Source organism: Neovison vison, chromosome 6, assembly GCF_020171115.1.
Source record: "Neovison vison isolate M4711 chromosome 6, ASM_NN_V1, whole genome shotgun sequence".
In the NCBI taxonomy this organism is placed as follows: domain Eukaryota; kingdom Metazoa; phylum Chordata; class Mammalia; order Carnivora; family Mustelidae; genus Neogale; species Neogale vison.
This window is the reverse complement of record NC_058096.1, coordinates 166,260,712-166,273,899: the sequence shown is the minus strand read 5'-3', so window position 1 is coordinate 166,273,899 and position 13,188 is coordinate 166,260,712. Positions and strand designations below refer to the sequence as shown.

The 13,188-nt window shown below is 52.8% G+C and overlaps 1 protein-coding gene across 2 annotated transcripts in view; it reads right to left on the bottom strand.

The window, feature by feature from the left end:
* The window catches only part of EEFSEC (eukaryotic elongation factor, selenocysteine-tRNA specific), a 250,791-nt gene that overhangs the window by 58,737 nt on the left and 178,866 nt on the right, over positions 1-13,188 (bottom strand). For both annotated transcript variants that reach the window (XM_044252884.1, XM_044252885.1), the window contains one exon: positions 3,923-4,579. In XM_044252884.1, the coding sequence (XP_044108819.1) occupies positions 3,923-4,579 (657 nt within the window). The remainder of the gene's footprint in view (positions 1-3,922; positions 4,580-13,188) is intronic.

Below are 13,188 nucleotides of genomic sequence, written 5' to 3'. Positions count from 1 at the left end.
AGAGACAGAGAATAGACTACAATCAAAGTAAGTTTCCAAGTGGTTCATTTGTTAGCCAAGTGAGGAAAGCCATTTGCTAGTGGTAAGTTAATTAAATCGTGTTTGAGTGTATAAAGTATCCAGAGAAAAGAAGCTTGTTAAAGATGATCAGATTTGGGGCAAGGGCAACTTCTTGGATATGGCCCAAGGGCCACAGACACTGTAGGTGACACCACCGTGTGAAGCCTCATCTGCAGAGTTGGATCCATCCTCCAGTGTGAGCAAGTGAAGCAGAGCACAGAAGTAAGAGAAGACCTAGGGAGGGTTAACAGCTGGCCTCTTCATGTGCCAAGCACTGTCCTCATCATTTTGTATTTATCTCACTGTTACATTCTTTCTAGAACTTACCACTACCTCAAAACATCTAAGGTACTCTTCCTTGTCAGTCTCCCCTGTGAGAACAAGAATTCTGCCTGCCTTGCTGTCTCCCCAATGCCTCACACACATAGGAGCTAAGTAAACATCTGCATATATGCATGAATGTCTTTTAGGCAATGGGGTCAGAAGGACTATATGCCTTAAGTCTGTCCAGATGGAAAGTATCCATTCAACATATACCCATATACAGCTGGGCCTTCCTCGTTTATAAATGGAGGATGTTGCCCCCACGGGGCAGCTCTGCAAAATTCCTTGGTCCTGCCCATGTTTCCAAACTAGGAGTGGGTCAGGCTGGGACTGAAGCCCAGGCCTCCACGTTTGACCAGTCTGCCACATGGCAAAGACTGTGGCCAACTAAGTGATCTGAAAATCTCTGTGTACTCTGGGTCCTGCTCAAAGCAAATGGGGCTGCCTTTTGGACTAAGTCCAGCCTTCTACTCGTGAGCTGTACTAGGAAACCTCCTTCCTGTTTCCCCTGAGCTAGACTTAACTCTTAGGTATGAAGCCACTTCACCGTGAGCTGGAGACAGTCTGCTCCTCAAATGAATGAGCCTGTTGATGTAAAATGGCTGCCCAAGGCATACAGTTGTTACATGGTACTGCTAAGGGTTGAGTCCAGGCTGTGTGATCCCAGAAGTTCAATGCTTACCACCTGACCAAGAAAAAAAAGTCTCTTGCCAAGGAGACTCCAGCTTCTTGAGAGCACACCAGCCTCTCAGCTCACTGGGCAAGAATTTAACAGATATGCTGGAGAGATAAGGGCTCAGAGGCCAGTCAGTGCTGGGTTCAAATCCTCACTTGACCATCCTGTGACCTTAAGCAGGTTGCTTCACATGTCTTGAGCTGGTCTCCAGCATGGCTGCCTTTGCAGAGGGGCCCTGATGGCCTGAGTTCAGAGCAGGAAGAAAACGAGCTTTTTTTTTGGAGTAACTTTTCCTGTTGTTCGAATTATTTTTTACCATATTTTTACCATTGAATTACCTCTCCCAAATATTTACATATAATTTTAGGAGGAAGAAAGTGATCTACTTAATAATTTCAAAAAAAGTGCATAGAAAAATAATAACCTCCTCCTTGAATTTTTATAAGGCTTCAAAATAAGGTAGGCAGCCCATAATGGCACACAGTAGGTGCTGAGTAAAAAGAGCAGGGATCGGCTGGAGGGGGGCGGGAGGCAGGTGTATTCCTGCCCCTGGGCCCAGAAGCGAACCTGTGATATAAGACAGGTGTCCATTCAGCTAGAGCCTTAAGGGGCTGGTACAGGGTACTCAGGTGCTGTGCTCTTTCCTTCCTTGCAGGACCCCAGTATCAGGACTCCTCCACACACAGGCATAGCCCTGCCCGAAGCAGTCCCTGGTGGGAGGGAGGCTTTCCGCTCAGGCTGTCTGCGTGGGGTCTGCTGACTGCAAGTCTGGGGCTCTTCTGCCTCCACTTCTGGCCTCCCCAAACTAAGGAGGAAAGGGCCAGTGGCCCCAGGGACACCCTAGCCTGGTGGCAGGGGCTGGCTCAGCATGTCTCCTGGACCCCCCGCCACGGCCCCTTAGGAGGCAAGAGGCATTCGATGGTATGTTTACTTGCTCCTCAAAAACCCACACTCCTCATTCTCGAAGGAAGTCACTGCTGCTCCACCACCAGCAGGCCTGTGTGGGGAAATTAGACCAAGAACTCACCAAGGGGGACATTACTCCATGACAGATATTTCACCAGAGAATAATTATACTTCATAAGACTGCTAATAAATCAAGCGAGACAAACGAGCGACGTGCACTTTATCACCTTCGTCCTCAATCAGCATCTCAGGGCTGGCCCCCGGCTGAGGGAGCCTTTGTGTGGCCCTCACGGTCGGCCCTTGACCCCTCCTGGCAGCGCTGGGAGTTTAGGCTGCTGCTCCGCAGATGAGGAAGCCAACCTTCATAGAGGGACAGACAGCAACAGCGGTGGATGGGGTGAAGGGTGGAGGGGTGGGGGCAGTCATGGCTCCAGCTCCAAGACTCCAGCAGCAGCATAGGCTGACCAAGCCTGTCTGCCTGAGTGGGTGAGGCTGGCCTCGAAGTGCGAAGCCTGAGATTACAGAGCTAAGGATCCTGAGTTTCAGATGTACTGTGAGCGGGTAAGTAAGCAACTTCTACCGATTCTCCCATCAGAGGGCAGGTCTAGACACAGGCAGAAGAGGAAGGGAATCCCAGGAAGAATCCTGAGAGAAGGAGGGAGTGAGTGGGAGCCTCTGCAGTGAGAGTTCCAGAGGAGAAACGTGGGGATCCGAGAGAGGGGAAAGAGACAGGGTCGGGGGGTGCACTGGAAGCCCCAACCCCAGCTGGCCCCCAAGGCCCTGACACTTTCTCCTGAGTGCCTTTTTGGTGAGGGTCAGACCCCATGCTGGGGCCCATGCTGCTATGGGCAGGGCCCTGCGCCCAGAGAGGTAACCCTCATCCTGCCGTTTAAGGAACGGAACTGCAGCCTTGCCGAGGGCCTCCCAGCACTGGGGTCTCAGCACAGCCGTGCTCTCCCAGCTTGGATAGCAGTCCCAGGACCACCCACAGCCAGGCCTGCCCTGCAGGGGTCCACAGCTGGGGAGGAGTGAGGTTTGGACATTCTCTCCCCATCTCTTTAAAGCCCAGGAGGCAGGGATTCCCACTGAGACCTACAGTGAGAGACAAGCGGGGGGACGGGGCCCACCTAACAGAAGGCAATCCCAGGACTTCAGGACCTCCTTTGGGTCTAGGCTACTGCATTTGCCCCCTCTCGTGAAAGGCCTATGAACCAGACTGGCTCACCCATGGCTCAAGACCTGTATCCAGTGTTGATACCAGGAACCTTAGGAAGCCAGCAGCCCAGGCCTCCCACAGTGTCCCCTTTCCACTGTGTCCCCTTCCTGTACCTTCCCACCTCTTGCCCTCTGACACCCCTTGCTACCATCATTCCCCACACCCCCCACCCCACAGGCTGAGGACCCACTTGGCCAGGCCCTACCCCATAGGCTAAGGACCCGCTTGGCCAGGCCTGCCCTACAAGGGCCAGCCATGCTCCCTCTGTTGATGTGACCCAGCAGCCACCCTGCCTGATGAAGGTTCAGCTCCTACTGAGGACACGAGAGCAAGGGCCTGGTCATCAGGCTGGGAGGGGCGAGGCCCGGCCTCTTACCTGTTGCTCAAGGAGGCCGCTGACAACACTGGCTTCTGGCCCAGGTGAAATGCTGCTGTCTGCAACAGTTAGCATGAGGGCCCGGGGCTGCTCTGCCCTACACAGCCACCTCCACCCCTGAAGGAGACAGGAGCAGGTGCCGTGGGGCTCCCCTGCCTTGGTGCAGGCCCCGGCTCTATGACTGAGGGCTAGGAGAACGCAGGCCACTCAGCCACTCTGGGCCTCAGTTTCCTTGTTTGAAAACCTCAAAAGTTGGGACCAGAGGCCTCTGAGGTCTTCCTGGTTCTCATCATGGACCCCAAACATGTCCACCCCGGCCACCCGGGCCCGACAAGTTAGGATGATGGGCGGAGGGACTGCTTACCCGTTCTACAAGGCCATGTTTGTGCTTCAGCTTATACACTTTCAGCCTGGGCAAGAAGCTCTCAGCATAGTCCTTGTCCTCCAGGCCGTGCAGCAGGACGCCGTGGAAGGCCAGCCGGCACATGTTGGCATGAATGTCCGCATCTAGCCTGGAGCCAATCACCAGGCACAGCTGAGGGCAGGTGACAGGCTTCTCAAATTCCACAAGGGCCCACTGCTGCCGTGGGCAGCTGCTTTCAGTGGCCTGGCCCGTCTTCTTGTCAGCCTCATCACTGTCCGTCCCTGCTGGTGCCAAATCCTTCTCTAGGTACTGCTCCTGGAAGAGGTATTCTCGAGAGAAGTCGAAGGAGTCCAGCACAGGCTCGTGGTCAAAGCTGTCGGGGGCAGGGCTGAAGAACATCAACCGGCCCATGACCGTCTCATGGCCCACCGTGATGTGGAACTTGGCTTTAGTCTGCAGGGGCGCCCGGAAATACGGAATCTTCTCCACAGAGATGATGGCTGCGTGGACAGTGTGCAGGGATTCAGGGGCACACACCAGGCCACGCTCCAGCAGCTTGGGGTCAAACTGGGTGACGCAAATGCCCAGGCGGTCTCCCTGCATGGCTGAGGTGACAGGCATATGAAACATCTGCATGGATTTCACCTTCTTCACCACCTGGGGGGCAGCAAAAGAGAAAACTCAGGAAATGAAGAGCCTTGAGGCTGGTGGGGAGGGCCTCCAGCTGGAGAAGTCCTCATCCCAGGACTGCCAACACCAACCCGGCCCCGGGCATGGCACCCCAGAAGAGCTCTGGGGAGCTCAGACTCTCCCTGGCCAGAACAAGCTCCACCCTGCAAACATGAGGCTCGCGGGGTCCCCTGGTCCAGGATGCAGGTGGTGGTCATGGCAGCCAAATCCTCAGCTATCTTAGCTCCCTCTGTCCCTCTAGTCGCTGCTCTGCCCCAGACCCCATTCCAGCACTTTCTCGCCTTCAGCCCTCTGCAGAGGCTTGTCACCACATGCAGAATGGGTCCCCTAGGTCCTCAGCCTGCCAAGCTATGGCCATCTGTCCTTGAAAGCCCAGGCCAAACCCCATTGCTCTAGAAAGTCTACCCTGACCCACAGAGGGTAGGGTCTATCCCTCTCTCTTTGGTGCAACTCCAAGCTCCTCTGAGTCATACACAGCCTGCTCTGCTGTCACTGCCTATTCTGTGCTGATCTGCCCACGAGCCTGTGCGCTTCTCCAAGGCAGGTCACAATGAAGGACTACAGTGTGACAGGGACTGTTCTGGCGGTGGGAACAGAGTGAGAAACAGCAACAGAACTACAAATACGTTAACATTAACTAAGTTTGTGCTGATACAATTATGAAGCTTTGTGTGTCAATATATAACTAACATAATTCTATACATATAATAGAGTATTATATTACATACACTATGTATACATATATAAAATATATAAAGAAGGCCTAGCGTGTAAGGGGAGGTCTGGCTTTTCAGAGCGGTGGCCAGGGAAGACGTCTATAGAGGCGATGATTCAGCGGAGACCTGATTATAAGAAGTTATGTGAAGGTCCAGAAAAAGAGAGTTCTGAACAGGGAAACTAATGAATGTACAGGCCCAGGATGGAGGCTCTGTGGGTCTGAGAAATAAACAAAGAGGCGGGAGGGCTGCAGCAGGGAGGGCAGGGAGGGCAGGGAGGAGAGGGCAAGCTGGAAGTGGCAGAGGAGTTTAGGCAAAGGAGTAACCTGATCTTATCTCTGGAAACCACCACACCAACTACTACACCAGGCAGATTTCTGCACCCACAGTTCGTAAATCAGGAACAGACATAGGAAAGGCTCTAATAAACGTTTGCGTAAATCAATGAACATTCCTACTAAGATCCACTGTCGGAGAGATGAGATCACGCTTAGCGCAGCAAAGGAATGGGTAATGTATTTCAGAGAACCTGCCATCGAAACTGGCTCAGTTAAAGACACTTTGGCCTTCAGGTTGTCGAGCACCCTCATCTGCAAAGCCCGGGTGTGTGGAGCACTCGTTTTCTCCTTGGATAAAGGGAGAATGCTGAGCTGCTCTGGGCGCAGGAGGCCAGGCCCTTTCCTGGAGAGCCATAATACTCAAGTGTTTGTTTAAAGATCATTAACTACCTAACCAAGAGGTCAGGGGGCAGAGAAAGTGAGAAGTGTGGTGTCAAAAGGCACAGCCAAGATCAATCAAAGAGAAACATAAAACATCTCTGAAATGGTCTACAAGGGCAACGGGAAACTAAGATTTTCAGGAATGCACCTCAGAGTAACTGGAGAATATTATCTTACACTTAAGCGTCTGCCCAGTGAGGCAGGCCCCAAATCACAGCTCTCCCCCACCTCCGCCACGCACCCCAGGCCTGTAGCTGCCTGGTGAGCTGTCCTCTGGCCCCCACCCCACTCCTCTCGCTTCTCCAGGAAAGCTTTCTAAAACATGTCGGATGATGCAATTCCCTTGGCACCGACCACTACACGGGCTCCCCTCTTCACTTCCCTACTTTCAAACCTTTTGGGCATAGCTGTTGTGAGTAGGCAGAGCTTCTGGTCATGTGAAATTCTATAGGGAATCAGCCCCCTGGCCGCCGCCCTCCCACCTCCCAAACAGGGGCAGCTGCTCAGGGAAGGTCAGGGGCTCTTAACACCCCCTTGGCTGCCCCATCAAGGACTTCTGCTTGACTGGCTTCTCCGCATGGCCTGCCCCACATTCTCCTAACACCCGAAGCCACAACCAGGGGCAACTTGAACAATTCCCTACATACAGAACCACATGTGCATTTTGCCTGTGAGGACCCTTCTCCCTGGGACTTCTTCCACCTGAAATTCCTGTTCATCTAAGGAGACCTCCTGGAGCAGCTTCCCTGCTCACTCCAGACCGAGCTGGTTACTCTGCTTGGGTTGCTCTGAAGCTGACTTCCTGTGTTGCCATCGCTGCTTCATGGTTCTGACAGTCTGTGCCTCCGCGTTCTTAAATTACGACAGAGTAAATATCCATGGCCCCACTGTCCACTCTGAGAACTAAAACATCACCGATAACTTCACTGTCCTCTGTGCTCCTCCCCCACCTAGGTCTCCTGCCCGCCCCCCAGCTGGAGGCAACCACTCTCTTGAATTTGGTGTGTGGCATTCCTTTCTTTTTAGATAAACGTGTACACGGTTGTGCGGAGGCTCACTACGTATGTAGTACATATGCCTAATCAATACTTCGCTTTGTTTTCTGAGTGTTTGAACTTGGGAGTTTGTGCCCGTGCCACCTACACCTGCAGCTCATTTGCTGCTGATGCTGTGTGTCACACAGCACACACAGACCCCCACCCATTCGGCCACCTGTTGGTGCGCACCAACTGGTCATGTCCAGTTTTTTTGCTGGAAAATGGTGCAATGAATTCCCTCTCAAACCAGAGTCCTCCCTGATGCACAGCACAGGGAGGGTTCTGAAAGACTGGGGCCCTGGACCAGAACTTCTGGGTCAGGTGTGAGTGAGGGCTCATGTCTTCTAGATGAAGAAAGTACCAGTGTACACATCCAGCTACAGGCCAGAGACTCTTGATGGATCCGTGTCTTCTCCAACATCTGTCACGGCCAGATTTCTTAATATCTGCCTATCAGACTTGCTTATTTCCCCCTTTTAAATCCAGATTCCTGTGGCTGTATCTTGGGGCTTAGTGTAAAGGGCAGCTGACAGACGCTGCTTATGGGAGACCCAGTGAAATCCCCAGGCCATCCAAAGAGAATGGCTGCATCTCATTCTGGAAGAGAAATGCCCCCCATGGCAAAGAAAGCATGGAGCAGAGATTCCGGAGCAGCCAGGGCCTGAGTGACCCTTGGTGTTTCAGATGCTCCACGGGATCGCAGCCCCCCAATCCCTGACTGTCGGCCCCCACCCCCACTAGCAAGTCCATCTCCAAGCAGGCTTCATTAAAAGCATGTTCTTTTCAACAAGGCTTGTGTTCTTAGGACTGAAATAATAAAGAATGCCTTAAGAGGGCACCGTGAAGAGCAGAAAGACAAATAACTGTGCAAATCAAGATTTCAAGGGCCCAGACAGGAAATTGTGAAACAGATAAAGATGGGGACAGGGCGGCGAGGCACGACTGTGGGCTCTGGTGGGGGCATGCAGCCGCATCAGCACACGGACTCGCCAACAAGCCCCCATTCTACAAGATAGCCTTCGAGAATGTAAGAGACCATGGAGGATGCCAAAAATACAAGAAAGTAGTCTTGCCAACTCCAGAATGGGGGGGGGGGACCAAAAACAGGCCTTCCTTTCATTTATGGGCCAACTTTGAGAGAGTCCATCCATCTACTCAACAGCTCACTCGGATTTACTGATATTCAAGTTGAGTGGCAGAGGGCATTCACTCAACACGCGTTTATCAAGCTTCTCTCACGGACCAGGCATAGGCCCTGCAGTGATACAGGGTGAGCAGAACGGACTCTGGAGTCTACTGCTGGGGGTCGGGGAAAAGGTGTGTGGGGGGCAGCTTATAAAGTCATCAACTGGTAAGTGCAGATTACAAAACCACGGCGAGGTCCTATGGGAGAAAGTAACTGGGTGATGTAATCCTTCCTGTGTCATCGGGGAGAACTCCCCAGAGGAGGTAGCACTAAAGAGGAGACCAGAGGAGTAGAAGAAACCAGCCACAGGGGCTTCAGGCAGAGAGAAGAGCAGAGCAGGTCTGAGGCTCTGAGGTAGGAAAGAACGTGACCTGTGGTGGGGTGGGGGGGTGGGACTGAAAGGCAGTGGGCTGGCTGGAGGGGTGGGGGCCGGGGGCGGTGGCATCTGGTTGGAGACCTGGGCCCACCACCTTCACCATGAGGACACTACCCCCCGGTGGTAGTGGGGGCCTGGGGTTGAGCAGAGAAATGACACGTGCTCTCATGCGCTTTGACAAGGTCACTTTGGCTACACGGTGTGGAGAAATAAGAAAGGAAAGAGAGAAAGCAGCAAGGAAGGAACCATGCAGTACCATGCTGGGGTGTGCTGACGGACTGGATGTGGGGACGACAGAAACAAGGGCACATGAGGACGGACTCCCCAGTCCCAGCTGGAGGAACAGCCTTGCGCTGCAGTGAGGAGGGGTGGCTGAGAGATCCGTGCCTGGGAGAGGCCTGTGAGGCAGCTGGCAGCAGGCGAGCACAGAGGTCGGAGCTACAGGAGAGGTGGAGGCTGGAGGGTGATGTCAGGGGCTGGGAAAGGAAGCCTCACACACCTGCCTCTAGCCTTTCCACCTGGAGGTCTGGTAGGTACCTCCAGCCTCCCACATCTGAGATTCCTCTCCTTCCTTCTGTCTCAGAAACGGCAGCTGTGTGTTTCCAGCTGCTCGTGTGAAAATTTGGGGTCCACCTTGACTCGTAAACATACCCAGCCATCGGGTGCTCTAACAGGCTTCACCTTCTAAACAGGGCCAGCGCCCAAGCCTGGGTTTCTGCAACCCCTGCCCATAATGGTCCCAGGCCCACCTGGCTTTGATAACTGCCCCTTCCCCGGCAGCCTGTTCCCCACAGAGCAGCTTAAACCTCAGACAGGACTCTGCACTTTCACCTCCAAGCCCTTTACTGGCTTCCCATCTCACTCTGTGTAACTAACGTCCTTGCTAGGACCCCAAGGTCCTACAGTCGGGCCCTGTCATTTCTCTTGACTTTATTCGCTACAGTTCCTCTGCAGCCTCTATTCATGTCACTTCAGTCACATGAGCCTTCTTACTTCTTGCTCCTGAAACATGCCAAGTGTGCTCGTACCTCAGGGTCTTCACACATGCCAGTGCCTTTGACTGGGATGCTCCTCCCTCAGATGCCCTATTTCTCTTTTCCTTGTCTCCTTCCTGTCCGCTCAAATGTTTCCTTCTCAAAGCCCATCCTTGACTCTGCGATAAGAGCTCCCCATCCCTGTCTTCTTCTCTTTGTTTCACTTTTCTTCATAGCACTCGCTACATGATGTATCATATATTTGTTTACTGTCTATCCAACACTGGACTCTAACCTCCATGAGGGCGAGGGTGAGGGCTTTGTTTTTATTTTAACTTCTGTGTCTATCTTCAGTGCCCAGCACAGTGCCAGACATATGGACGCCCTTGTCACCTATTTGTGGAATGAATGAGAGCAGCCATGGATGGGTGCAGCACTGTCCCTGCCCTCGAGGGAGTTCCAGTCTGGGTCTGGAATGCATAGCTCCAAAAAGGCACATGGAGGTACACAGCCATGCTATAGGAGCAGGGCTGGCCCCAAGGCTAGCTAGGGGTTGGGATGTTCCAGATCATCCAGGGGAAGGAGCCTTCCAAGCCTCTCCGAGGGACTCAGGTCTCACTCTGGTGGGGCACAGTTAGGACAGCCATGAAGAAGGCAGGTGGCAGAGCAGGGAGGAGTCTCTGTGGGGACCGTCAGGCCAGCCCATTCCCTGAGCTCAGCTCAGACAGGGGACGGTGGCTGCCGCGTCTCTTCCTCTTGCCCTTCCCCGCGTTCTGGCACCAAGCACTTCTGGGGAAGGGAGGATGGACCCACGGAGAGACGGAGGAAGGAATACATCAAGCAAGCAAACAATTTTTAAAACTCAAGTTCATGCTTGCTAAGCAGTTTGGCCCTTTCTGACTAACAAAGAGGCTTTACCATCATCTGGGTCAGTTATTCTTCATGAAAACCCTATGAGGCAGGTCAATATTTTTACATTCAATTTTATGGATGAAGAGACAGAGGTTTTGGATGTCTCCAAGGTCACAGAGCAAAGAGGCTGAGACTTGGGACAATGAATGCGGGGGCTACAAGGCAGGTCTGACATCCTGCAGCCCGGTGCCTGGACCAGCTGAGCAGAAACCGTGCCTGGGCAGCTGGCGCTGGGGGCAGAGCAGCCCTACCCTGTCAGGCTGCTCCAGGTCTGGAGTACCCACGATGGGGACACCCATGTGGTGAGAACCAGAAGGATGGCTCCAGGGGAGGGGCAGAGGGAAGACTCCACTGTGAGAGGACCCTGCTCAGGGTGGAGGGAAGGTAAGGAGAAGCCAGCCTGCCCTGAGATTTGGGAGTGGTGGGGACAGGGGCAGCTCAGTCCCTCCCTCCCCCTGCCCAGGCTGCTATGATTGCCCTGGCCACAGTCAGCAACAGCAACAGCCTCTTCCTGGCCAAGCCTGGCAGACAGTCTCAGACCTGACTTTTCAACTGCTCTGCTCCCTCCTAGCCACCGACGTGTCTAGGTTTGGGTAGCACGGTGCTTGGCACGGGACAGACACTATGTAACTGTCTGCCGATGGAGTAGATGGGAGGGCAAAGGAACCCTCTGTGTGTTCCCAGGCCTGACATGCTCAGTTACCCCCTCCTGGTCTCCTGAGCATCTGAAGTGCAGTTACCCAGCATCCTGAGGACTCTGTAGGGTGCTATACTCAGAAGGACCTGGTCTCTGTCTTGGAGTCTACTGAAAACCTCCCAAAGAAATTACTCAAGGTGGGAGGCACAGAGCGTTTATCTCTGCTCTTCATGGCACCCTGCGTGGAAGAGTGGTACCCAGCTAATGCTGGACTTCACAATTTTACCCCATGAGCTGTACAGAAGGTGCACAGAGACACACCTGACATTGGCTGGATACCTACACAGGACGCTCTGCAGACCTGAGCAGCCTTTTCGGTGGCCAACAACGATCTCATTTTAGAGACAATGTAACTGAGGTCCCTAGAGGTTAAGACATTCATCCACAGATCCAGATCTACCTGCCGGGAAAACCCAAGTTCTTTTACTAGATCTTGCCAGAAAAACCACCACGGAAGTCCAAATGAGTTACAGTCACTGCACTGAGGTTTCCCTCACATGCGGGGAGTTCTCTGGCAGCATTCCTGGTGCGGGGTAAGAAATGGAGGGGCCTGACGACATCAGAATACACTGCAGAGGAACAGCAGTGTTTAGGGCCCGCTCGGCGTTCTACGGAATCAACAGATGCTTGACAGGAGTGGACAATAGCCTGTGCTTAGCAGTTTTTCTGATGTGCAGAGATTTTTATAATAATGGTCCTGGCTGTAATGAGATTGGACCTCTATTATCCATTTTCGTTCCACTAATGAGCCTGGAAGCTCCTGGCTGTGCCAAAGGCGAGGGTCGGGGCCTTGCAACTTCATCATTACTTAATAAAATGTAAATCGGAGAGGAAAAGAAACACACAAGGTTTGACACTAATAAGCTTACAGCAGGATCAGTTACTTCAATTCAAAGAGGTTCAGACCGGAGGGGGAAAAATGAAATAAGCTTTTAAAGATCAGTCTAGGTTTGGCTCCATCAGACCTAACCAATTTTGTTTAATAAGGTTTCAATTTGGCTGCTCTTATTTCTCCCTCTTCTTCGAGCTAGGCTGGGGACAGATAAGGCATCCCCCTCATCCCACCCCCACCTAACGCATTAATTGCATCTTGTACAAAAAGCCAAACGCAGGCCTCTGCACAAGGAGAGGGCAGTATGGGCCCCCGGGGGCTGCCAGCGCCTCCCCTGCTGGGACCAACCCCAGCTCCCCCAGCACCACCTCTGGGACTGCGAGAAGACAGCCCCACATGCATCCTGGGGATTCCATTCTCACCCACTTGGTTTTTAGAGAAATGGAAACCATCCCAAAAGGTACAGAGAATCAGATGACATCAGAACCACCTGTGTTCCCACCACCTGAGACTGACTGCTAAGATCCTGTCTCTCGGACTTCACATTGACAGCAAGTTGAAGCCCTCTAGTCCCATCTTCCTCCTCAACTCCCTGCATCTACTTTCATCCTTCTATTTTATATACTTTGTCCCATGCATATGTTCCTGAATTGTGTATTTGTTAGTTTATACTAACTGCCCCCAAATTATTACTTCATTCCCACTTGTCTCCTTCCTTCTGTATTATGTTTCTGACATCCAATCTTCCTGGGAAAGAGAGACCCCCATCTCTGTATCTATTTAGCATGTATCTATCTAGACAGAGATGCTGCTATCTCTGTACATGTCTTTTTGACTACTGTGTGGTATTTCTTCTAGGAAAGCTCCCACCTTTTACCCATGCCCTCACTGATGGACACGAGTTGCTGTTTTTGCTGCAGGAGATGATGTTGAGTAACCTCCTATACATGTGACCCTTTCCACATGCGCAGAGTTTTTCTAGCATGGCTATGTGGGTGGAAGGCTGGCGTGGGGGCCAGAGTCCAGTGTCACCAGGTCTCACTGACTGCTTTCTGAAGTGGGCAGAACCCACACGGGCAGTGCAGACCCTTGCCAGCACTTGGTACCGCAGGCTTTTCAACTGTTGC